The 26,338-nt window shown below is 43.4% G+C and overlaps 3 protein-coding genes across 4 annotated transcripts; all 3 read right to left on the reverse strand.

The window, feature by feature from the left end:
- Positions 1 to 5,978: 5,978 nt before the first annotated feature.
- Positions 5,979 to 7,253, reverse strand: LOC101168026 (heterogeneous nuclear ribonucleoprotein A0-like). The gene has a single exon (XM_004086553.4). The coding sequence runs from the start codon at positions 7,128 to 7,130 to the stop codon at positions 6,096 to 6,098; it is 1,035 nt and encodes a 344-aa protein (XP_004086601.2). The 5' UTR covers positions 7,131 to 7,253; the 3' UTR covers positions 5,979 to 6,095.
- Positions 7,254 to 11,193: 3,940 nt separating this feature from the next.
- rnf103 (ring finger protein 103) lies at positions 11,194 to 17,386 on the reverse strand. Its single transcript, XM_004086500.5, has 7 exons — positions 16,295 to 17,386; positions 15,931 to 16,079; positions 14,671 to 14,786; positions 14,127 to 14,549; positions 13,921 to 14,053; positions 12,791 to 12,877; positions 11,194 to 12,582 (listed from the first exon to the last, which is right to left on the reverse strand). The coding sequence occupies exons 1-7, from the start codon at positions 16,518 to 16,520 to the stop codon at positions 11,734 to 11,736; spliced, it is 1,983 nt and encodes a 660-aa protein (XP_004086548.1). The 5' UTR covers positions 16,521 to 17,386; the 3' UTR covers positions 11,194 to 11,733.
- Positions 17,387 to 18,446: 1,060 nt separating this feature from the next.
- Positions 18,447 to 22,423, reverse strand: LOC101174815 (dolichyl-diphosphooligosaccharide--protein glycosyltransferase subunit MAGT1). 2 transcript variants are annotated; one of them, XM_023959551.2, is made up of 10 exons: positions 22,264 to 22,423; positions 21,549 to 21,718; positions 21,354 to 21,471; positions 20,665 to 20,805; positions 20,455 to 20,595; positions 20,197 to 20,286; positions 19,816 to 19,879; positions 18,954 to 19,028; positions 18,770 to 18,860; positions 18,447 to 18,693 (listed from the first exon to the last, which is right to left on the reverse strand). In XM_023959551.2, exons 1-10 carry the CDS (start codon positions 22,342 to 22,344, stop codon positions 18,678 to 18,680), a joined length of 987 nt encoding a protein of 328 aa, XP_023815319.1. In that variant the 5' UTR covers positions 22,345 to 22,423; the 3' UTR covers positions 18,447 to 18,677. The 2 variants fall into 2 exon arrangements, with proteins under 2 accessions (XP_023815319.1, XP_078810045.1); XM_078953919.1 differs by lacking the exon at positions 22,264 to 22,423 and adding an exon at positions 21,914 to 22,214.
- Positions 22,424 to 26,338: the final 3,915 nt, after the last annotated feature.

The raw sequence follows: 26,338 nt of genomic DNA on the forward strand, positions 1-26,338 counted from the left end.
AAAGTGCATTATCAAGAAAGATGAGGCACAGTTTCTGGTGATGAATGTTTTTTTGTTTTTTTAACTTGTCCTGTCCAGGCAGATGAGAGCTGAGGGCCTCTTGTGTTGGACATATTTTACTTTAACAAGAGGGGTTATTAATCTTCATACAAACCAAAGGTATGTCTGAATAAACCCCTTTTGTAATTGAGGCCAAACTTTATTAATTTCAACCATGTTTGAAAATTTTGGGTGTTGGACCGGACGGAAAAAGAAAGAAGGGAAGAAAAAAGGAGGGATGTTAGAGAGAGGGGGGGGTAGGAGGGTGATAATAGGAGGGGAAGGGGGATAAGACCATGGAGCAGCATAGAACAGCAAGTTTACTGGTTGTTAATCATTATGGTAAGGTTCAAATGTAGTACAAAAAGGGCGGGGCCTGTTCACACCCACACTCAAATGTTATCAACACACCTGTTAGCTGCAAAAATGTCCACCTGTCGACATGTACACAAAACAGATAGTGTTCACACACGCATACCTATGCCTTTAAACCAACTAGTGTGAAATATTTCAGTCATTCACTGGTGATGAATGTTTAATGAACAGTTTATATCCAGATCTTTTTAAAATTTGGTTAAAATAAATACATAAATAAGTGTTTTACAGGGTAAAACTTCTGGATAATTTTCAAATAAATTTCTTTAATTTTATTGGTGATGAAAATTCTTGGGCCAGGGACCAAACTTTTTCCCACTGAATTCTACTACAAAACGTATTCCACTAAAGGGTTAACATGGGGCTTCGTGCCAATCTCATTTTGAAAAAGTAAACAGGTGTTTTGATAATTTCTACAAGCGAAAGAAAACATTTTTCCAAACCACAATTCTGTAAATTTGGGAGGAGAACGTGGAGAATTTGAAGGAGAACCGCTACACAGAAGTCTAACACCAATAACCAGTGCACACTCTGCAGGTGAGACATGCAGATTATAGGTGGACAGAAACTCACTGTGTAACGTCAGATCATTTTGAGGATTATTCAGTTGTGTCACAAGAGAAATGTTATTATCAAACCAATTTTCAAGAAAAATACTCTTGTTTTTGTGTAGAATATCTTTATTCCAAATATATTAGCGCTGAAGAGAAAGATTATGTTTATAGATCAGAGTCCATGCAAATAAACCTGCTAATGAAAGTAAGACAGTTTTAAAGGATTCTAAAGTTACGTAATAGACTAAATGGCAGACTTCCAAGCTTATCAAATACATATTTTGGTTAGAAATTTCAAAATGAAGTTCCACCATAAGAAGTTTTTTAACCATTTAATTTTAAATACATTGAGTGGAGATGTCAAGAAAGTCAAGTCCTCCGTGTTTTGATAAATTAATTACTACTGGTGTTCGTACATATGTATTCTATTTCTCCAAAGGAAATTAAAAAGTATCCGATCAATCCTATTTGCATTTTTAGTGTCCAGAGATAGCGAGGAAGCAATGTAGACCCGTCTAGAAATTCTTCCTGCTTAAAACTTCCTAAAGAAATTAAAGAATCACATGCCAATTTATCTTCTTCACTCATTGTATTTATGTTATTCAAGGAATTACTAAATACAAACATCGCTTCCTGACTACACTTTATCTTATAAAGTAATAATCATGAATAAAATTGGAAATAAGTTTTTGTAACATTTGTAATTTTTCCATCTATATTTAACGGGGTTAAACTTTGCTTGTGATTTTTCTAATTTGAAAACATAAGAAGTCATTTGTTCCCTTTGTTCCAACCATTTTTGTTGGAATCTTATAAAAGCTCCTTCAGCCTTAGCTTTGTACATTTTGTCTAGTTTGAATTGTAAATCTTTTCTTTTTTTTTCATTCATCTTCTAATCCGTTTGTTTCCTTTCGGGGTCACAGGACTCGAACCAGGGCCTTCTTGCTGTTTAGGTTCATCTTAAATTTTGCTCATCATTTAGGTTTTCTGGTGGTAAACTTGAGAGTTCAGAGACAATTAAAAATGAATGATATATAATAATAAAAATCATCATCATTATTATGAATAATCATAAATCTGGGATTCCATAATAGGGAAGGTCCGTTTCTTCAACGCGGTAACTCAGTTTTTTCCGGGAGCCACGGTTCTGGATATCCCAGAGAAACTCCCAGACGTGCTGCGCTCTTTCCCTCCCCCACTCAGGAGGCTGATCTACATGTCGCTTTTAATGATACATTCTGAAACGACTAAAAAGGTGTGCATCAGCTTTTTTAATTTTTCAAACTCCTGTCCATTAATTGTTTTTATTTCAAGACCCCTCCCCTCCTTTATTTTATTTTACATTATTTCATTATTTTATTGTTTATATGTTTGTTGCTTTTATCAGTTTGTTTACTTTTTCATTCTCATTTTTCTTTCTGGTGCTTCCTCAGCTGGATCCTCTCCCTCTGGGTCGGCTGCTGTTCAGCCACTGCAGCTTTAAATGGGGACCTGCATCTCCACTTTGCTGTGGTGGAGCGGTCCCCGCCTGTGATGCTGCATTTTGCTGCTATGCAGCTGTTCACAGAGAGGGAGCTCCAAATGATTAGTGTTTCCAACAACAAACATCTTGGTTTTGTGCTCAGCCTATTTCTTATTGTCTATCCCCATCAGTTAGGGGTTGGGGTGTGTGAAAGGGGTGGGGGTTGTGTATGGGTATGGGGAGGGGGCTCTATTTTAATATTTGGGCTTGTTTATTTCAATTTTCAGACTTGTATGTATTATTATTGTGTATTATTTTGTTTTGTTTTAATGTAAAGCATTTTGAGTAATGCTTTCATATGAATTTCTTTATAAATAATGATTGATTTGTTGAGTGATTGATTGATTGATTGACTGACTGGTTGATTGATTGATTGATTGATTGATTGATTGATTGATTGATTGATTGATTGATTGATTGATTGATTGATTGATTGATTGATTGATTGATTGATTGATTGATTGATTGATTGATTGGTTAATTGATTGATTGGTTAGTTATAAAAACTGGTCAATGATCAGTTATGTCACTTGTCATTATTCCACTCATATGAGTGTATTCTATATTGTTTGTAAATATGTTATCAATCAGATTAGCACTTTGAGTAGTGATTCTGCTGGGTCTAGTTATGGTTGGACATAAACTCATAGCATATATTCTGCTGATAAAATCATCGTTTTTTATGTTTTCTGGGGTTTATCAGATTGATATTGAAATCACAGATTAATAATATTTTGTTATTTTGAGAGTTAAACGTCTTTTCCATCCAGTCACTGAACACCTTTAACCCTCCTGCTTTGTTTGTTTCTGAGGAACAGCATTGATGCTCGTTTCTATTTGAATTACCATCCATCCATCCATCCATAAATCCATCCATCCATCTATCTGTAATCTGCAGAAGTTCTCAGACGACAGTGCCATTGTGGGCTGTGTATCAGGGGGGGATGAGCAGGAGTACAGGGGGGTCATCACTGACTTTGTTAGCTGGTGTGAAGTTAACCACCTGCTGCTTAACACCAGCAAGACAAAGGAGCTGATCCTGGACTTCAAGAGGTCCTCACCATCACAGTCACCGGTGAACATCCAGGGTTCAGACATTGAGGTCGTGGACACATTTAAATATCTGGGTGTTCACGTGAACAACAGACTTGACTGGTCCAACAACACGGATGCTCTGTACAGGAGGGGTCAGAGTCGCCTTCACCTGCTGAGGAGACTGAGGTCCTTTGGCGTGTGCAGACAGCTGCTGAGGACCTTTTACGACACTGTGGTGGCCTCAGTGGTCCTTTATGGAGTTGCGTGCTGGGGGGGGGGCAGTGCAGGCAGAGACTTGAAGAGGCTTAACAAACTGGTTAGGAAGGCCGGCTCTGTCCTGGGCTGCACACTTGAGTCCATGGAGAAGGTGGCAGACAGGAGGATGTTAGCTAAGCTGACATCCATCATGGATAACCCCTCCCACCCCCTACACAAAACTGTAGAGGCGCTGACCAGCTCCTTCAGCACAAGACTGTTGCACCCTCAGTGTAAGAAGGAGCGCTACCGCAGGTCATTCCTCCCCACAGCCATCAGACTGTACAACACTGTGTCAAAGTGACGCTCCACGGTCCCAGGGGTGTTTTTCTGTTTAGTCATTGATTCATTTACTTTTGTTGTAGTTGTTGTTTTTCAATTTTAAATTGTTTTTTGTTCCTGAACAGTTGTTTGTTTTTGTTTTTGGTGTGAACTTCATTAGTTATTTCTGTATTTTGAAAAAATTTGTAATGTTTTTTTTACATGTTTTGCAGACCACATGTTTTTTTACACTTTTGCAGCTGTATTTATTTAATATTTATTTCTTTATTTAATAAGAATCTCATTTTTGATAATAATTTTTCATAATAATTTTAGTAATATTTTTAATTATCTAATATAAATGTCATTTGTGATGTCCTTTATTGATGTTATATTATATAGATTATTTCTGAATGTCGTGTTGCTGCCACAGAAGTGAAATTTCCCCATTGTGGGATTAATAAAGTCATCTATCTATCTGTCTGTCTGTCTGTCTGTCTGTCTGTCTGTCTGTCTGTCTGTCTGTCTGTCTGTCTATCTATCTATCTATCTATCTATCTATCTATCTATCTATCCATCCATCCATCCATTGTATCTGGAGGAAACCCACACATGCTAATGACCGATATGCAGTCCCTATTTGAACTATAATTAAAGTATATGAACCCTTACTTGATATGGTGATTACATTAAAGCTTCAAAGTAGAAAAATGCTTTTCAGTTTTTATTTATTTTTTGGATTTTAAAATTCAAAATGGGTCAATCTGACCCTGACCATAACAGGAGGCTTAAGCTTGACCCTGGTGACCTATATACACAGCGTATAATGACATTTCTCCCTGAATATTTGAATTTTAATACATTCCAATCTTCCATCCACTGCTACTGACACTTTATCAATTACTGTAAACTTTGTGTTTCTTTTCACATATATTGTGACTCCTCCACCCTTTTTGTCTGCTCTGTTCACATAGTTAAGTTCATAGTTTTCTAATTCAAAGTGAGTGCAAGCTAAAAAAAAGTGTGGTCCACCCAGCTCAGATGTTACGGGGAACAGGATCCCCCAAGACACCCCCACCCCCCCGGCATCAGTCATAGGCCCATCCCACCTCAAGACAAGAGACAGGGCCTGACGTGACCCCCCTCCTCTTGTTGTTGTGGGTGTACACTGAGGTGTGCAGTTAAAACAGGGGAATGGAGCAACACCATTCCACCTGTTGAGCTTTGATTTTTGCAATGTCTGGGTTGGAGGAGCAGCTGTGAAGAATGGGCTGTGTTCTGTCTGTGGAAACTCTTTAGTGCTGACTTTTTGACCTGCATTGCATTTGTTTTTCTTCCTTTTTTATCTTCTCTGATTTAGTTTTCTTGCATTTGCACAATATGTTGATTTTTGGTCCTTAACGGAGTTTAAATTTTTTTTCTATCTTTTCAGTCATGAGCGAGTTCTGTAATTGAGATGGATGAACTCTATCCTTAACAAAAGCTCCTTCTGGCTGAGCGTCTCTTGTGATAAACATGTTTTGTTCTGTTAAAATCTTTATGTTTTCTGTTAAATGAGGTTAAAACTGTACAACATTTGTTTTTTCATTGTTTACATCCTGAACTGTTCTGGTCCTCTTTTCTAAATCAGTTGACCAGTAAAAATGTTTCAATAGACAATTTAAATTGGAATGCTATTAAAATAAAATAAAAAAACTATTTTTGAAAAAAGTCTAGACTTTATCATCAATTCATGGATTTGCATTGCACAACATTTTATTCACAAATGTAAATTCATAAAGGTGAAACCTCACATTAATAATTAATCAATGTTAAGCTACTCTAAATCATATTAAAAATTCCTACAACTAAAAAAAATGAATATGCACAAAAAAACTTTCCTATTTAATAAATTTGTTTAACCTTTTAGCTTAATTCCCTTAAAACTTCTATTTTTCTTTTAAACATAAAAAAACAACAATATAAATCATAAAAGAGGTTCCTGTCAGTATAAATCCTCATTTTTTTTCTGGGACGTGAATTTCCTACAATTATTTCACGTTTCCTCTAAGTCTTTACTGTTTGCCTCTTGTGTAGGGAGCAGAGCTTCTCTGACCACCAAAAGACTTTTTCATTGGACCAGAGCCAGAAGACTGCTGGCCATGGCCACGACCTTTGTAGCCATTCCTGCCCCTGTAACCATTTTGCTGGTTGGAATAGCCACCTCCGTAACCATTTTGCTGGTCGGAACAGCCGCCTCCGTAAACATTTTGCTGGTCGGAACAGCCGCCTCTGCATGGGCAGCAGCACCCCCCATAAACGCCATATCCTCCGCCATTTCCATAGCCGTAATTTTGGCCATAATCCATGGCGTCGTTTTGGTTTTCCATCATGGTGCGGCGTGAATTGTCTCTTGGCGTCATTCTGATTCTGCTGGGTGCCTGCATCTCCTGCTTGGGAACAGCTTTCTTTACCTCAACTCTGTGTCCGTTCACTGTGTGGAAAGGCACAGCCACGGCCATGTCTGCCGCATAGTGATCCGTGAAGTGCACAAAGCCGAAACCCCGTTTCTTTCCGGTCTCCTTCTCTGACATGATTTCAGAGTTTTCCACTTCACCAAACTGAGAGAAGTAGTCGGTGAGGTCGTCCTCTTGGATGTCGTTTTTCAAGCCACCAACAAAGATTTTCTTCACCTTGTCACGAGCTTCAGACTCATCGGTCTGTTTCTTTGGAACAGCTCGTTTGACCTCAACCCAGTTCCCTTCCACTGTGTGTGGACTTGCCGCCATGGCTGCGTTGGCCTCCTCTGGTGTTAAGTAGGTCACAAAGCCAAAACAGCGAGAGCGTTGCGCCGTCTTGTGTGGGACGACGGCACAGTCGATGAGGGTGCCAAACTGCTCGAAATGCTTGCGCAGCCCGTCATCATTGGTGTCCACCTTGAGTCCTCCCACAAAAAGCTTACAGGCTTGGTTGAACATTTTTGGTAAATCGTAAGATGTGTTTGGTTTAATCTTTAAAACAACCTTGAAATCTTGAAATGGATGATGGAAAGGAAAGTGGGTGTATTCATAGATTTCAAGCTGTGATAATGTGATGTCATCTGACATCATCTGACTTCATCTGATGACATCTGACATCATCTGATGACATGTGACTTCATCTGATGACATGTGACGTCATCTCATGACATGTGACGCCATCTCATGACATGTGACTTCATTTCATTACATGCTTTTTTCCTTTTTTTCATCTGATGACATGTTACATCATACAGGCTTGCGGAGTGGTGACACATTTTTTGCTTTTTTTTAAATTTATTGAACAGACTGCACCTTTACAACATGCGAAACAATGTGAGGATTCATAAATAATCATCGCAAAATGCTCATATTATTTTGACTTTAACTTCTTGAAAACATGTCATATTCGCTGTGTAATAAAAAATTGGTGAGTGTGGTGTCCGAATTACTACATAGTCCAGCACTGTATAGATTTATAGGGCTGTGTCCGGATTCCCACCCTAATCCCCTAATTATTTTGAAAATTAGGTTTCACGCTAACAGGACCAAGGCAAGTTTATTTGTATAGCACAATTCGTACACAAAGTCATTCAAAGTGCTTCAAAAAGCACTTTAACTATGAGACTTTCACTGTTGACCCTTAATCTCAATGAATGAGCACTAGGAGGCTAAGGAAGAATTTTCCTTTCCCCCCTTAAAGTTAAAACCTGGCAATTTGCAAAGTGATGAGGGTGGCTTTCTTCATCACCGAGGACAATCACCTCCACCAGAGCCCCTCCAGGTCAGAGAAACTTTTACCAGAAGTCTTTACTCCTCTTTGTAACTACTGTTTTAAATGTTTTAAAATATACTCCTTTGAGATTGTGAATTTTTGTTACTATTAAACCTATTTATTTTTGCTGTTTAGTATCTGAAATGCTGGAATGTGAATTTCTGCAGGACCTGGAAGTAAGTCAAAGAACCCAAAACCTCTTTATGTCTGTTTTTGATTTATTTTCAATTGAAGATTAAAAAAAAACACCTGTTAAATAAAATCATCAAAACAATCCAATCGACTTGAATAATCTTGGTTCTGATATTCCTTGGTTATCAGCATCAATCTGTGATTTCTAGGGGTGAAGGTACCAGGTCAGCCTGGACTTCAGTGCTACATACAATCAGGACCATAAATATTTGGACAGACACATTCTTTCTTATTTTGTTTCTGTACATTAGCACAGTGAATTTTAAATAAAACAACTCAGATGCCATTGAAGCGCAGACTTTTAGCTTTTATTCCATGGGTTGAACAAAAAGATTGTATACAATGTGAAAAACTAAAGCATTTTTTAAACACAATCTCTTCATTTCATGGGCTCGTAAGTAAGTAAGTAAGTGTGGGCAATTCCCTTGTTATGTCATTATGAGTGAAGCAGATAAAAGGCCTGGAGTTGATTAGAGGACTCGTGCTGCATTTTGGAGATTTTGCTGTGAACAGACAACATGCAGTCAAAGGAGCTCTCCATGCAGGTGAAAGGAGCCATCCTTAAGCTGAGAAAACAGAAAAAAACATGCCAGAAATTGCTACAGTATTAGGAGTGGCAAAATCAACAGTGTGGTACATCCTGAGAAAGAAAGAAAGCACTGGTGAACTCAGCAACGCAAAAAGACCTGGACGTCCACAGAAGACAACAGTGGTGGATGATGGCAGAATCATTTCCATGGTGAAGAGGAACCCGTTCACAACAGCCAACCAAGTGAACAACACTCTCCAGGAGGAAGGCGTATCAATATCCAAGTCTACCGTAAAAAGAAGACTGCATGAAAGTAGATCCAGAGGCTACACTGCAAGATGTAAGCCACTCATAAGCCTCAAGAATAAGAAGGCTAGATTGGACTTTGCTAAAAAGCATCTAAAAAAGCCAGCAAAGTTCTGGAAAAACATTCTTTGGACAGATGAAACCAAAATCAACCTCTACCAGAATGATGGCAAGAGAAAAGTATGGAGAAGGCGTGGAGAAGCTCCTGATCCAAAGCACACTACATCATCAGTAAAACACGGTGGAGGCAGTGTGATGGTCTGGGCGTGCATGGCTGCTAGTGGCACTGGGACACTAGTGTTTATTGATGACGTGACACAGGACAGAAGCAGCCCAATGAATTCTGAGGTGTTCAGAGACAGACTGTCTGCACAGATCCAGGTGAATACAGCCAAACTGATTGGGCGGCGTTTCATAATACAGATGGACAACGACCCAAAACATACAGCCATAGCACCTCAGGAGTTTATTAAAGCAAAGAAGTGGAATATTCTTTAATGGCCAAGTCAGTCACCTGATCTCAAACCAATTGAGCAGCATTTCACTTTTTGAAGACTAAACTTCAGACAGAAAGGCCCACAAACAAACATCAACTGAAAGCCGCTGCAGTAAAGGCCTGGCAGAGCATTCAGAAGAAGAAAACCCAGCATCTGGTGATGTCCATGCTTTTTCATTTCTACTTAAAAACCGCTTATTCTGTGTTATAATTAAAACGAAAATGCAAAGAGGGGATTGCGTTTTCATTTCAACATCCACCCTGTGAATACAGTAGTGTCGCATATCTCAATTTGACTTAGCATTTCCAGAGGGGAGGCAGGGCGATGACGTCATTGCTATCTCAGTGTGTCCGGCTGCTAAGAGACACAGACACATGCAAGGAGCAGTGTAGCTTTGTGTTAGCGGCAGAGAAGACGGCTTTGTGATGGTTGTGAACTTCTGTTGATTTTACACAGCTTCTCATGACTAATTTGTGTTTCCAGTGGTGTCCAGAACAAAAAAAAGTCTGATGTAATTCCCACATATTTACATCCAAGATGCTCAATGCCCGTTCAGAGTTTTAAGTACATATTAGCCTAATGCTAACCCATCTTTCGGGTCCTCCTTGCAGCGAAGGAAAAAGCACTGACCGCACGGATTTATAAAAAATATGAGCGAGCAGACCCTTAATAATAATCACAACAGTAATAAAGCACATTTAGAAGATAGTCTCCTGCAGCTTCGCGCTGATTTTGCTGTTCGATGACAGCTGGAGCCCCATCAACAGCTCTAGCAGATTTCGCCATGCTAAACGTTTGCTGGTTGGACCAACACGCACTCACGCAACTGAATAAGCGGTGTTGAAGAAGAAAAGGAAAAAGCATTTTTGGTTTTGACTTTTATTTTTAATTATGCTACAGAATCGCTTCCATAGAAATGAAGAGACTGTGTTTAAAAACTGCTTTAGTTTTTCACATTTTTATGCAATCTTTTTGTTCAACCCATGGAATTAAAGCTGAAAGTCTGCACTTCAATGGCATCCGAGTTGTTTTATTTAAAATTCACTGTGGTAATGTACAGAAACAAAATTAGAAAAAACGTGTCTCTGTCCAAATATTTATAGTCCTGACTGTAGATGGAGAAAAGGGGTCAAGTCACAAATCTGCTTCTGATTCTCATCTCATTCTAGGTCTAGTGTGTTGTGAGCCTGCATTTTGGATTTTTAGTTTTTACAAAGGATGGGGTTCAAAACCTTCATTGAGTTTCTGCTCTCAACCTTCTATGTTGGGTTCGACCACACTAAGGCAGCTCTACCCAGGAGGCAGTGACAACAAAGTTCCAAACCCAACGAGGGTCTGTTTGCTTACAAAAGTTGATCATAAATCAATTTTCAATCAAACTTCTTCAGGACAAAAACATGTCAGTATGACAGCAGCTCACTAACCCACAGCAAAGGCTCAACAGATAACACTGTGAGGTCACCATGATGTCATCGTGGCAAGGACTCCTTTTTACAGCAGGGCACCAATCAGTGCCAGCTGGATTCCAACGTGCAGCTCATCCGTCTGCAGAGGGAGCAGAGAGAACTGGAACGCAGAGATCTTTTGATGTTTGAGGAGCTTGGGTCGTGTAGAACACAGCTGCCTCTTCACCTCCATGCAGGGGGGAACACTTCCAGCAGCTGCTTCTTGCATCAAGGCTCCAATCTGCTTCTGTTCTTGAGCCCTGGCAGCACAGGCTCAGAGGAGAAGATGGATCCATGAGGCTGCATTTTCTGCAGCATCTGCTTTCATGGAAAGGTGTGATGAAGGGAGCAGAGATAAACCGGGCTTTCATCAGAACCACAGGATTAAAAAGACTGACAAGCACTCCCAGTAGTCCTTCACAGATCTTTATTGAACTCTAAATATTTAATGTTGCTAAAGTCCACCAGCAAAGGTTACACACAACTCCAGTATTTAACACAGCAGGGCGGAGGGAGGAGGGGGACTCAGCAGTTCTGGTGCAAAGTTCTGATCCAGATCTCGGTCTACTACATTTCTTCTCGACTTCATGACCTCCTAAGGTGGTTCTGATATGAGACGAGCAGTGTGCTGGACTCTGGTTCCGGCCGTTTCTCCAGGACAAGGACTTTCTGGTTGTGACAATCATTGGGATCTTCTCAACAGCTCATCGTCTGAAGATGTTCAGCAACACAAACGAAGGAGACACAGCGAAGCTCAACGGACAAACACATCAGAAACCTGAAGATCTGCTGATCCGGCCCCATCGAGGGCTGGATCCTCGAAAACCAAGTTCTAGATCAGGACTTTGGGTTGCTGCTGCTGCAGGTGGAGCCTCAGCACTGAAACCTGCTTGGTCTGGATTAGGGGGAAATTATCAGGACCACCATCTTCTTCCTTCACCTAAAGGCCGGGTCAGTCCAGAGGGGGGGTTACGGCACTCTTCTTCTTGTAGCTGGGCCAGCGGCATACTGGGCAGCAGTGCCTGCCGGCGGCCAGCCACACCACGATGCAGTGCTGGTGGAAGGCGTGGCCACAGGGCAGCCCCATCAGCAGCTCGCCGCCCTCAAAGTTCTCCAGACACACCACGCACTCGGAGCACGGCAGGACAGAAGGGGGCCACTCCGAACAATCACAGAGCTCCCGGCCGGACACGCCCCCTCCTCCATCCTCAGGCTTTCTGTTGACTGATGATGATGATGATGCTCCTTCTTTGTGACAGCCACTGTGGGGCGCCAAACCGGTAGACACACTGTAGTCGTGGTGGCCTAAAGGGGGCGGGCCTTTACTGCCGTCTCTGCAGGGACCTGCAGGAGGTGAGGGGGTGTCCACCGACAGCCTCCAGGTGGGTAAAGCCTTCATGTAGTCCATATTCACTAAGGGGCGGAGCCATAGGTCCGGAAATGCCAGGCGCTCGAACAGGAAGCTGGGATCATCCTCCCAGTCCGACAGGTCCGACGGAACCTGCTGGAAGGAGGTGATGGGGTGCAGCAGATAGGAGGCGTACCAGTCCCACAGGCTGGCCAGCCACTCCAGATTGGTGGAGCTGTCCTCCTGGCTCCTGGATCCGCAGCGCCGCTTCTTCTCAAAGTAGTCCACCAGCAGGCCGTGGGCCAGGTACGTGGACAGGAAGAGAGCAGGGTGGGACGAGTAGAAGATCCAATCGGCTCTCACCAAACTGGCCAGCGTGGTGGTGTCGGCGTAACGCAGCAGCTTCAGGCTGTAACCATACAGAGAGTCCAAGTAGGGCAGCTGCAGCAGGGCCTGAGGGGTGGGGAGGGGCAAAGGTGTTCAGACAAGTCAACCAACTGATCGTTGTTTCTACAGGCTGCTAGTAAATGAAAGAACCAAATAGTTCATGTTAAAAAAATGACTGAGTGAACAGGGGGCGGGGCTAACCACAGTGTCCAACAGACTGGAGCCAAACAAGAGGGCGGGGCCTAAAACACCACATGGATCCATGACTTCTTACCAGCACGGGAAGCCAAGACACCAGCAGGATGGAGTTGTAGGTTCCCAGAGTTCGGATCAGAACCACAAATCGTTTAACAGTTGCTCCCTATCAGAAAGAACATGTTAGACACCAGCACCAGCTCTGTAGTGACAATATTATGAATTTTATTTCATCATAGTTCTCCACATTAGATGGAGCCAGAACTTTTGCAGTTTCTGGGTTTAAGGCAGCAAAGCAGAGAAGCTTAAGCAGTTCCTGTAATTCAAGTGACATGTTCCAGTATTTGCAATGAAACAATCTGAACCTCTGTGTTAAATGCATAAGTGGGGTCTAAATGAACAGGAACAGTCACATGCCCAATATCTGCAGCCCTAAGATCATTGCTACCTTCAGCAGAGATGTGTTAGTGCAACAATGTGCTGAAAATCCTGACTGAAACTACTCAAAGATCCTTTCTAAGCAAATGCTCATAAGGTTGATCTGCAACCGTTTTATTAAAGGACATATATTAAACCAATCAGGCTTAAATTGCATTTCTGAGTGTTTCTTTTTGCAAATCCTTGTGAATCCGGAGCAGATTTTAGAAATAGAGCGACATAAAAAACGCTGGGTGGGCCACAAGCTTCCTGCCCTGCTCCACAATGGAGAGGAGAAAAGGGGGCGGAGTTGCTCTGCTCCAACATTTTTGCCCACAACTCAAAGATGAATTTCTGATGAACTCTCTGCAGAAACTATGTCCTAGAAAACGACAGGTTATTAGATTTGGGCTAAAGCGGCATCATCATATTTGAAAGACCACTGGGAACAGTTTTACAACAGATCAGAAGATGATTGGACGTTTGGGAATAAAGGGGGGGGGGTCAGAAGTTGGCCTGTATTTAGATAGAGCTTGTGGAGGAGGAGTCGACCTTTTAGGTAGAGGTTTAGTAACACAAACCTTGAAATCTCGAGGAACGTTGTGTGATAAAGACATATTGATCAGGTTTAAAATTCATGTTCATCGATCACTGAAGGTCTGGTTCCTGATAAACTATCTGCTACAATATTTGACAGGTTGTCCTAAAGTTCCTCCTCGATGGATCACGTAAAGGGTTCCTCTGAGTTCCCGTTCACGTAGGACACGCAAACCTGTATGAACTGAATCTCACCTGAGTGATGAAGAGATCCATCCAGGCCAGCAGGTTGATGAGCAGCAGACTGAGCACAAACAGGTCGTTGACTTCAGGCTGGACCGAGCGCAGGAACACGTCCATGGACGCCAGGGACAGGAACTCCCCAAAACTAGGAGGCAGGGTTGAAAGTGGCTTATGAGAACTGATGTTTGGCGTCTCTGGGACTCCTGTTAAGTACTTACCTGTTGCCATAGTGATAGGTGCCTTCAGGCATCTTCAGAATGTAGGCGGGGCTTCGTGTCACACCAATAGCCGATAGGCTGCTGAAGTTGCTCCAGCGACAGACGTCCACAAAGATGAAGTCAATCCTGCCGGTGAATTTGACGGACAGCGAGGAAAAAAAGGCAGGCGGCTGCGGCAGGCGGGCGAACAGAAACATCTTAACGGGGTGATCCGAGTCAGAGCGCCACTCCTCCATCAGCTGGTCGGAGCGGCGCAGTGTCTTGATCCGGTGGGCCACGTGGGATGTGATCCAGCGAAAGATGTGCTCCGTGTCCATGCGCCATCCGTCGTATTCTTTCAGCATAACCTTTCCTTTTGACGCTGACGTCTGCGGAGCCGACATGACCAGGGTGGAGCGCTGCCAGCCTCGCTTTATGCACGACCTGCCAAGGAGGTGAGGGGGGGGGGGGGGGGGGGGGGGGTTACACGAACAAATAAAGCCATGGATGAACAAGAGGTCCATTTAACCTTCTTAGTTTGAAACAGAGGAACCCGAGGCCTCACCTGTGGTCACTGGAGCAGTTGAAGGTTCCAGTTCTTATCCCAAACTGGGACACTTTCTGAACCACCTTCCCCCAGCTGGACTTGCTGAGCGGAGCTTCTCGATTCTGGGCGATGACCTGCAGGGACAGACGGGTTGAGGGAACATTTCTCTGGACCACGTATCCAGCTCTGAAAAGGACTGAGAGGATCCAGACCAGCTGAATGCCGCTCCACTTTAAAATGTTACATAAACCAAATGGAAATTTGTGCATGCAAACAACGGAATTTGGATGTGCCGTGGTTGGCGCTCTTGATTCTTTCAAGTCCCGGCTGGGGGACCTGAAACAGAACACTTTGTGTGTGGAGTTTGCATGTTCTCCCCGTGCATGCGTGGGTTTTCTCCAGGGACTCTGGCTTCCTCCCACCATCCAAACATCTGCTTCATAGGTTCACTGGTTACTCTAAATTGTCCATAGTTGATCTTATCTGCTTATTTATTCTATTAGTTTTAATACATATGATTTTATGTATTTAATTTCATTTTATGCATTTAATCTTATCCTCGGTCTTTTGTTTTTATATTCATCTTATGTCTTTAATTTTAGTATCTTATCAGGTTTTTAGCCCCAGTGTTTCTTATGGGGGTCTTTCCTGCCTTGACTTCCCGGCTTGGTCGGTGGTTGTTGCCCTTGCTGGGGCAGCTGGAGTTTAACATAGCAGCCTCACGTCTGTGAATTGGACCCCTTGCTGTCCCGGTGTGGGTGGGCACTGCGGCGATGATCCTACGGCCGAGCGGACTCCTGGCATGAAGAGATTCCCAAGTACTGTTTCGTCACAGAAGAGCCAAGCCTTACATTTCTTTTAGTAGTTCCTTTTATCAGTATTCATTGTGTGTGGGGTCGTATGTTTTAACGGAGGGGAGTGGAAAGGGTGGGTTGGGTTTTTATTATAATACTGTGTTTTGTTTTGTTTTTGTTCTAAATGTTAAAGCGCTTCTAGTTGTGCAATGTATGGGAAGCACATTTTTTTGTATAGAAAGGTATAGGTGTGTGACCCTGCGACAAACTGGCGACCTGTCCACGATGTCCCCTGCCTTTGCCCTCAAGTGGCTGGGATAGGCTCCAGCAGCCCCGTGACCCCGAAAGGGAACAAACGGGTTTAGAAGATGAATGAATAAAATTGGTGTTCTTTAGTAAAGTCTATCTTCTCACCCTTCTTAAGATAACTTGGATGCATCTTTTGCCGGCTCCAGATCCTCAAAAGAGAAACCTGGGGTTTTACCTGAACCAGCCAGATGCCGTCTTTGGTGTCCTCCACCAGCTCGTAGAAGTGCGCCTCCCCGTTGAAGAGAGTGGTTTCAACATCTCCAGCCTCCGATTGCTCCTTCTCCTTCTTCATGGCCGAGTATAACTCCCCCTGGGTCAGCTCTCCTGTCAGGAACAAAGATGGAGAACAGTCAAGGACGGGTGTCGTCTTCCTGTTCAGATCTTCATGCAGCTGCTTTCAGTTAACCCTGATGAAATCTAAGACCTCCTTCTGTTTCAGCTTTAGATTTACTACAGAAATGTTGAATTTAAGGCCATAACGGCTTGCCATACAGCGTTGTGTTTGGGTTTCACACATGTGGACCGGGACCGAGCCTCACCGGACTTCTCCACCAGCTCGCTGACGTCCTTCCCCCCGGGCAGTCCGGGGTGTCCGAGTCCCCGGCTCTCCAGGATGGTCTTCAGCTTCTTGTAGCTCAGCGTGACCGGGTCCACGAGCTGCGTGGCGAACACGCCGGTCTCATACCAGACCACCGCCTCGAAGATCCGGCTCAGCACGAACAGAACCACGAAGTACAGCAGCAGGAAGAAGAGCTTCAGCCACATCTTTGCGGACGCTGGACGGAACCACGAGCCGGATCTGAAACGGATCCTAAACTCCCGGACCTGCTGCTGGGCCGAGCGGCTCCGTCAGAGCTCCATGGTTGGCCCGCCGGAGTCCGGCATCAATCTGCGGCGCCGATGGCTATTTAACCCGCTCGGCTGGTTTCGGGAGGCCTCGGATGTGTCCAAAACAAAAAGGCCTCGGACGTCACCCGCAGAGAAGTCCCGCACGCTCACGCAGTCCCACGACACGACTGCTCGATGCGGGCCGAACCCAGCGGGCCTCTGTCACCCGCAGAAACACTGGCTGGCTCGGATCTTTCCGAACCGACCGGACTCTGCAAACTCCACTGTAGACGTCAGGCAACGTGCAACAATGATGTCATCACGTAAAAATGTCAACTCCTGCTGGTATGGCAAGCCGTGCGTCCATTTTCAGTGACAGAGTTAGTCGTTCTCAAAACAAATGCGTTTCTTCTTCTCGGACACTCAAGGTTATAAAGTACAAGTGAGAATAAAATAGATTCTCACTCGTAGGGACGATTATTTGTTAATTTCTAAACAAAAGTCTGTTTCTGTCGCTTAAAGCATGAATGAGCGAGTGACATTTTTTTGACATTTCACACCTAACATCTGTGAGTTGTCCCAAACCTTTTGTGCTCATTACAGAATACAACCTTTTGTGTAACACGGTTGTAGAAGAGGGTTGCACATGGTCTAGTTGTTAGCACTCTTGCTTTCAGCTTCAGAAACAGGGGCTTCTTCTCCATCTTTTTCCACTGCTTACTTGCGTATGTCTGCCACCCTGCCGTTAGAAGAGGCTTGGTGCAGATCTCGTAAATTGAGCTCCAGGCGTTTGTGTCACATCTCTATCCTGATACATGAAAGACTTGGTGTCACATGACTCCGGCAGGAGTTATTCCCAGGTTTGAGTTTGGCAAGCCATTTTGGCCTTAAAGTCAACACACGTCAACATTTTTGTAGTAAATCTAAAGCTGAAACAGAAGGAGGTCTTAGATTTCATCAGGGTTAACTGAAAGCAGCTAGATGAAGATCTGAACAGGAAGACGACACCCGTCCTTGACTGTTCTCCATCTTTGTTCCTGACAGGAGAGCTGACCCAGAGGGAGTTATACTCGGCCATGAAGGAGAACGAGCAATCGGAGGCTGGAGATGTTGAAACCACTCTCTTCAACGGGGAAGGAACGTGATCCGTACGTCACCACCAAATCAGAGTCCCTGTTAGAGCAAAGTTTGACCCAGTTTAACTTTTAACGCCTGTTCAATCGCCACGTGTTTGGCACATAGAGCCTGAAAACGGATTTTAATCTTGAATAGCTTCTTGTGAGGCATTTAACAGGGAAGACATTTCACTGGTGTTAGTGTGGCCACTACCAAAGAAGTGGCAAGACACTTTGCAGAGAGTGGTCTGAACATAGGTTCACACTGTGAAGGCCCTGGTTCAAATCCCAGCAGGGTCTTTCTGTGCAGTTTGCATTTTCTCTTCATGCTTGAGTGGATTTTCTCCAGAAACTCTGGTTTTATTCAAAATAATACTTCATAGGTTAATTAGTGTCCCTAGGTGTGTGTGTGTGTGTGACCTTGCAAAAGACTGGCGACCTGTTGAGGTTGTACCCCACCATAACCCAACAACAGCTGGGCTCCAGCAGAACGCCAAAGGGATTCAGTGAGCTCATGAAGTGGATGGAAGCTGTGGTCAGGAATCTTCCTGGAGCTGCAGGTACAGTTCTAGTTCTGAACTAGTTCACCCACATGACTGGAGATGTACATCTGAGCCTGAGGAAGAGCAGCTGTAAATGGAAAAAGACAGACGGTTCTCCAGGCTGTAGGCACAAAGAATCTTCAGTTGGTCTTCAACTACGAAGGAAACTAGACGTTTTTAAGCAGAACAAAAAAAAAATACGGCCGTTTGATTAATGAGATCAATTTATTTTTAAAAACATTTATTCCTCATAGTAACAACCCAGAAGACACGTTTGGTAGAAGGCGGCTGAGGAAGCTCCAAGGCGGTGTGAGGGCTGGGCCGCTGGATGCCTGAACACCACGTGCCCTTCTCAAGGACCGCTGGTCACTGTAGCAGCGCCCTGCACACCGACAGATTCAAGTTCATCCTGAACCTGGACGAGGCGACGAGAAGCCCTAACTGATGAGGAAGCTGCAAGGCAACGAGAACAGATGCAGTTCAGACCCGACATGTGCAGGTGGCAGGGGGGGAGAGGGGGCAGACTTACCTGTACGGGTAACCGTGGTACTTTGCTCTGAAGATGGACAGCAGCCAGCTGAAGAAAACCACCACCAGAAAGATGCCTGCTACACACGTCACTGAGACACAAACACACAAACAGGTCGCATGACAACAGCACGGGGTCACGTGACATCAGTGCAGGTCACCAAGCTGAAGGGGGCAGTACTTACTCTTCCTTTTTCCCACATCCATGTCACCTGTGGCAGCTTCACACAGCAGCACCATCCCAGCTGTAACAGCACCATCTGATGGCAAGGTCAAGGGTCAAACAGGAAGTAAATGACAGCAACAGGAAAGGGCTGTTCAGTGGGAAGCAGCAGCTGCATTGGTTTGTATACCAGAGCATAAACAAATTTCAGTTCATGATACCTCTAGTTTCTACAAACATGATCAAGTTTTCTGCTTGACAGGATAAGCAATCACTGAATGACAACTAGTGTCACCGCACAATGTTTTTGGAGTTCAGATATCTGAACTTGTCGGGTCAACCAATCAGAGACTCGCCTTTGCCCCAAGACCTGTGGATAATGTGATCAGCTGGTGGAGTCCAAAACCAACATGAAGGAAAGCTGATTGTTCTCAACCTTAACTTTATTTTTACACTGACAAAATAATAAAAAGTCCCTTTTATTTCATTCTTTATAAATGTTGCCCTATTTGGACTAATACAGGACAGCAAGTCTATCAAACTGGGTCACAGAGAGGCAGAAGTACTGCTAAAAGCGTCCGTCATTCAGACTCAGCTCCAGCGGTAAATGGTGAAGCTCACCGTACTGTCAGAGTCTCTGAATGATCTGATGAATGGAGACGTGATTACTGATGCTCAAGTAGAGTAGACGCAAACTTGACGGGGCAATCGCATTTGGTGAGCATGCAGCATTAGACTATCTTTACATCTTCAAAGAGTTCTGGCTCCAAGTAAGTTAAGCACACCAGAAGTTTGAATGTATTTTTCAGAGATGATGTGTTAGCTTTAGCCGGTCCGAATTTAACTCAAGAAAAGTGTCAGAACTTCTGACAGCTGAAGGATACTGAAGAGCAGGACAATGTGAGTCTCAGCCACAAACTGGGCCTGGCTGCTGCCATGGATGTAACTCTGAAAACACAAGAACACTCCAGTGAATGCACACGCTCATGTGAGGCTCAGCTCAAGGTGCAGCTAACGCCGGATTTACTCTGGTCCGTCTGCGGTGTGTCTCCGTTGCGTTGACACAAAAAAAAAAAAAGTACAACGTTCATTAAACAATCTGAAGTTTCCATTGGACAAACCACTCCTCCAGACTGGAGACGTAACAGAGACAATGTAAGCTAACTGACGGTGGTGAGACGGACTCCCCACGCAATGCAAGGGAGACGCACTGCACACGGACCAGTGTAAATCCAGCGTCCGGTGTGTTCCGCATCACTGCTTACCACTTGGCCGGTGCTCGGGTTCTTGTGTGCGTACGGAGGTCCTCTGATGTGGTTCCACATCTGTCCTGAGGTCATGATCAAGGTGAAACACTGGAAAAAAAAAAAAACAGTCAGCTTCACACCGACCTCCAGAACTCCATGTGCACGCCTGCATGTATCCTTGTGTGCACGTGGACATGTGCACATACATATTTGAGTGTGTGGGTGGACATGGGTATGTGCATGTGGACATGACTGTGCATATCGGTGCAGATTTACCAGCGCAGAGAAGGCCCAGACATTCTTGCTGAAGAGAAACTCCAGATTGTTCCTCCTCAGGTAGGCAAGCCCCCCAATCACAGCCAGCATGAATCCCAGCAGAAGGGGCCCGGCATAGTTAGGTGGCCGAATGATCCGAATCTGAAAGCACAGCAGGAAGTGTTGGAGGAGTGTTTGTGCTTTCCTAAGATGCTCACTCCATCTACTCACCTGTACGTCCGTCCTGTCGGCCACCCATCGAGCCAGCTGCTCGGCTGCAAAGCCTCGCACCTGCAGCTCGTATGTGTCTGACTTGCGCGGCTTCCCCTTGTACGGGAAGTGGATGAAAGTGGGAGCAGAGTTCATGTTCATCTGCAAACACAACATGGTTAGAAGGTGTGACACCTGGAGATTAGCTAACACAATAAATGTTTGTTTGAACTACTTTGTTTCACCATTGCTATTCTTAGATCACGTTTTCACAAGATCAGGGAGAAACCGGACATGAAGTCACAGACATGTCAAACATCAGTTTCTAAATGCTTCAACAACTGAGTTCAATCAAGTTCCCACAGTTCCAGAATGTTCCTGTAGAGGGCAGCATTGCTCTTCAGCAGAGGTTTGGTTCTTCCTGATCCTCTCGTGAAAAACCTTCTGCAGACTTTGAACGAATGCAGCCTGGAGAAAGTAGCACCCCCGGTGCTACTAAAAACCTGTTGAGCCCCTGTGATGCTCATTGGTGCCAGGCATGTGCCTGTATCACAGTGTTGCCCTGAAGAGCATTAAAAACTCCTGCTCCAGAGGAGAGGAAAGCAGGGCTTCTGCAGGAGGCCAGCTCTACAGTGAGTGTTGGGTCTGTTTGTGCGTTTAGTCATGTCACCTCAGGTGATCAGTTTAGACAAACACACAAATCAACTTACCATCTGGAAGACGTCCGATCCTTCATCAAAATCCACAGACGCAAAGAAGACCTTGTTGGTAAAGGCTGAGGAGTACCTCCAAGAATTAGCCAGCACCTGGAACTCCTCGTCTGCTTGTCTGAAAGAGAGAAGGCTTTATGTTGGCAGAAGCAGATCCAGAGCATGGAGGGCGACGCACCTCTGGTTGCCACTCACCTGCAGACGCCACACTGCCTGTGCGGCTGCAGCGCCGTGAACATGATGACCATAGAGTAGTTTCTGGGTGGGGCCTTCACAAAGCGGCGAAACTTGTCCCCGTTCATCCTGATGACAGAGCGTTTGGAGGCCCATTCCATCATCTGGGAGACCTTCTCTGACACCAGAGTCTACACACAGACACACACGCATGCGCACACGTTTGTAGCTTTTCATGAGCTCAGCCGGGATCCTTAGCAACAATAAACCTGCTGGAACATCAAGATCAGCTGAGGTTCTAATCTAACTTGACACAGACAGGCATGACTACACTTAAAGTTATATATATTTTAAAAAAATCATTCATGATTTGCAGGAACACTGACCCACATGTTTTGACCCAGAACTGACGAAAGATACATGAACTGCCGGGTGTAAATACGGCGGACCGCCCCCTATCCCTTTATCCTCCGAACCGGAAGTTGCCATTCACAAGCATTTTTTAGGTCTTTGGTTCTATGGTTTCGAATTTGGACACAGCCATAAGATAAGACATTAGATCCAGAATCGGCACACGTGACTCATCGTCAGTAGTTTGATGTCTGTTAGTGCTACCTAAACAGCAGAAAGGCGCGTGCTGAAAGGCTGTGTGTTAGCTTTAGCCGGTCCGAAATTAACTCAAGAAAAGTGTCAGAACTTCTAGACAGGTGGTTCCGATAACGTAAATGCTCCTCACCTCTTTCTTTTTCTGCGCATGTCCGGGCTCGTGACAGCAAAAGAGTAGAAAAAGCAGAGAAAATAAAAGTTTGTCCCACATTCTGTTACAGCGCGCGCACACAAGCACGCGCTTCACTCCTGTCAGTGCCCCATTGGACAGCAGTCAGCCAATCACAGACGTTCCTATCTTCCGTGTTTACGACTGCTGCGCAGGCGCAATGGCACGATGACTTTAATCCCCCCAAAAAGCTTTATTCACAGATGACAGTTACAGGAACGTTTAGTTAGTTAGTTAGTTAGTTAGTTAGTTAGTTAGTTAGTTAGTTAGTTAGTTAGTTAGTTAGTTAGTTAGTTAGTTAGTTAGTTAGTTAGTTAGTTAGTTAGTTAGTTAGTTAGTTAGTTAGTTAGTTAGTTATGCTGAGAGGTTTGATTACCATCAAAGCTGGTAATTAATTCCTTCACCTTCAGAGTCATGATCTATGCATCTTCGGAAAAGGCAATTAGAGTTTGTAAAAACTTGTCAGCCCACAGCAAGGTGCTAATAAGATGATTTGAGAACATTTCTATTGTGTGTCTGATTCTGGTAAATGTGCACAGTAAAGAATTAAAAAACAAATTAGGGAGTTAATACAAAATGAAGTCACAGAAGAAGCCAAGTTGCTGTTGGATTCCATCATTTCTTAAAACTTCAGTAAAAAGTTCAAACAGCAGCCTTTTATTTATCTCATGCTCAGGGATTAAAAGATTAATACCTATTCTGGCCACAAGAGGGAGCCCAAGAACAACTCATCTTTTCTGACCAGATACAAAAATACTCTTGCAGCATTTCTTCATTTCATCCACTTGCAGACAAATAGATCCATTTCCGTGGCGGTTCTACACTAACTTACTCCCGGGGCGAATACCCCCCCCCCCCCCCCCCCGACAAATTTGATGACATCCTTAAGTGTTCCCTATCTTTATTTGGCTGTTTTACACAAATGCATCAATGAGTGTATTTGATTTTATAATGCATGAATTTTATAAACTCGTATTACAGGGGGGTCAAACTTAGACACACAGGGGGCCTAAATTAAAAACACACTTAAGGTTGCGGGCGGAACGAGATAAAAATTTATTGAACACACTTAAGCTAAACTTTTAAACCTTTAAAACTGAACTTTTTGAGCATAAATATAAATAAAAACAGGAATATTAATCTGGAATAAATCAAGTTAAACCTTAAATAACGTATAATATTTTGCTCTCCATAAAACTATATTCTGTACAAATATGAACATGCAGAACAAACCAAACAAAGCTTGGAAATATTAATAATTTGAAATAACAAATCAAATCATTCCGTATTCTTTATTCTTTGCTCTTTTATCATTTTTAGCAATAAGCTAATTTCTGATTGGTGTGTGACGTCCTGTCTGTGTGAATCGTGTCAGAGGGATGATTTTTCAAAAAAAACCTGTTATTGTGAATATCATTTTTAAGTCTTATTTAAGTCTTAAAACATTCAAAACTAAATCATAGAACTCCAAAAATATTTGCCATTTTCTAATATTGTGCAACACCAACAGTAAAAATCCTACATTCAAACCTCAATCCATTCAACAAAAAACAATGATCAATTTTTTTATGATCTCATGATCAAAGTGCAGCTGTTTTCCCGCATTTCCTGCTTTCTTTATGTCAAATAATGACACAAACTAAACGACAGAAAAGACAAGTGACAAAAAGATCTACAATAGTTAGTAAATAACGACATTGTCAACATGAGCTGAGTAATGAACAGTGCGCGATGATCCAAGTGTTGCGTAATAAAAATCGGTTTTAAAATCGCTGCATTGGCTCCCTGTACATTTCAGGATTGATTTTAAAATTCTTTTAATGGTTTATAAATGTTTTTGGCCCTCTTATTTAAATTATATTATTTTAAAATATGAGCCCTCGCGGACCCTGAGGTCCTCCGGTGTTGGCCTCTTAGTTGTTCCGAAGGTGAGGACCAAAACTTATGGTGAGGCTTCGTTCTGCCATTACGGTCCTCGCCTATGGAACGGCCTGCCGGAGAACCTCAGGGTCACAGAGACTGTGGAAGTTTTTAAGAAGAGGCGCAAGACCCACCTTTTAAATTTAGCTTTTAGTTGATTTTAACTGCTAATTTATTCTATTAGTTTTAGTATTGGCAATTTTATTTATTTAATTTCATTTCATGCATCTTTTTTCTCAATTTTAAGGTTTTATATACATCTTGTATCTTTAGTTTTAGTATCTTATCATGATTTTAGCCCCAGTCTTTCTTGTGGGGATCTTTTCCTCCAGGGCTTGCCGGCTTGGTCAGCGGTTGTTGCTGCAGTTCTTGCCCTTGCTGGGGCAGCTGGGGTCTAATTTTGCAGCTTCACGGCTGTGAAGTGGACCCCAGTGTTGTCCCAGTCTGGGTGGGCGCTGTGGCGATGTTCCAATGGCCAAGCTGGCTCCTGGTATGAAAGGATTCCCAAATACTGTTTCCTCACAGCAGAGCCAAGCCATACTTGTTTGTTTGCTTATTTATTTATTTATTTATTTATTTATTTAAAGTTACATAGTCATTATTCTTTGTACGTGGGGGCCATGGGTCATGTGTTTTAACGGAGGGGAGTGGGAAGGGTGAAGGGTGGGTAGGGTTTTTACTGTAATGTTGTGTGTTTTCTGTTTTTAATGTTTAAGCGCTTCGAGCTGCAAAAAATGCATGAGAAGCGCTATTTTATAAATAAAGTTTGATTTGATTTGATTTGATTAATAGCAGCTGTGCTCCTCGCAGCCTAAGCCCACTACCCCTCCCCTTTTTCTTCTCTATGACAGGGGGGGGCGCAGCTGCGGGGGGGGGGGGGGGGGGGCGCTAATTCTGTGGTTTTAGGCCGTTCCAAAGTCTGTGAAATAATAAATAACAAAAAAAACGATAGTGCGGCTATTATTCTTTTCTTCCAAGCACGTGGATGCCGCCCCCCATTGAAGTTGCACTCCGGGCAATTGCCCGTATTGCCCATTCCTAAAACCGCTACTGATCCATGTACATCATTGTTTTCCTCCTCTTAGCTGGAATCTGGATCTAAACTGTACGGCTGGATGGCTCTGATATTGCCCATCATTTTTGTAGCACCACTAATGTAAACTTGGGTTTGCGGTGGACTGTAAGCTAGCAGGATAGAGCGTAAACAGATGGATGATGGCAAATGGTGGTGGGCTTGCTCTGGGCCAAAGTCTACCCACAAGTCAGAGGTGAATTTCTGATGAACTTCTGCCGTTCTGCAGAATTTATTTCCTGCTAAATTACACAGGTTTTTAGATTTTAGCCAAAAACTGCATAATCATGGTTAAAAGACCACTGAGAACTCTCTGAAAACTGATCAAGTGGACTTTCAAGGATGAAGAGGAAACAAACACACACACACATTTAATATGTTTTTAAAGAGCAAACAAAAATTACACATCAAATCTGTATATTTCATCCTTTTTTAAATAAACCATTTGCTACATTGCTAATCCATATCAAATACTAAAAAGATATAAAAGGTTAATAAACAGCAGTTTAGGTGGTAATGTTTTATTCAGACTCCATAAAAACTCTCCTTCCTCTAGTTGCATCCACTGAAGGACCTCTTTACTCATCCTGACCTTAACCCCCGTCACTACTTTGGTCAGCAAAGTGAAACTTTCCAGGTGAGTAGCAAACTACTTGTAGTGAGCCCCACCTTTGCCCAAAAGCAGCTGGGATAGGCTCCAGCAACCCTGTGACCGTGAGCGGGGTGGAGCAGGTCTAGATGATGGATGGATGGATGTCATGTAAACAATGTGGATGTAGATGAAACTGAACTGTCCTTTTTCTCCATGCCAGGCATTTCTCTTGCTTCTATCTTCAGGATCTGGCCAATGAGCCGAGCACAGAGTCTTTAAAAACAAAGCAATCCCTGAAAACACGGTGCATTGCATCACCATAACGCTGTGAAAGTCAGCCGTCTGTTCGAAACAGCAGCATTTTCAGATTTAGTTCATCTTTGCAGATCGACATCAGTCTTCTGCTCTGATGAGACGGGATTCTCATGAAACGTTCTATTGGTACACAAATA

Source organism: Oryzias latipes, chromosome 10, assembly GCF_053564925.1.
Source record: "Oryzias latipes strain Hd-rR chromosome 10, Olatipes_Hd-rR_3.1".
Classification (NCBI taxonomy): domain Eukaryota; kingdom Metazoa; phylum Chordata; class Actinopteri; order Beloniformes; family Adrianichthyidae; genus Oryzias; species Oryzias latipes.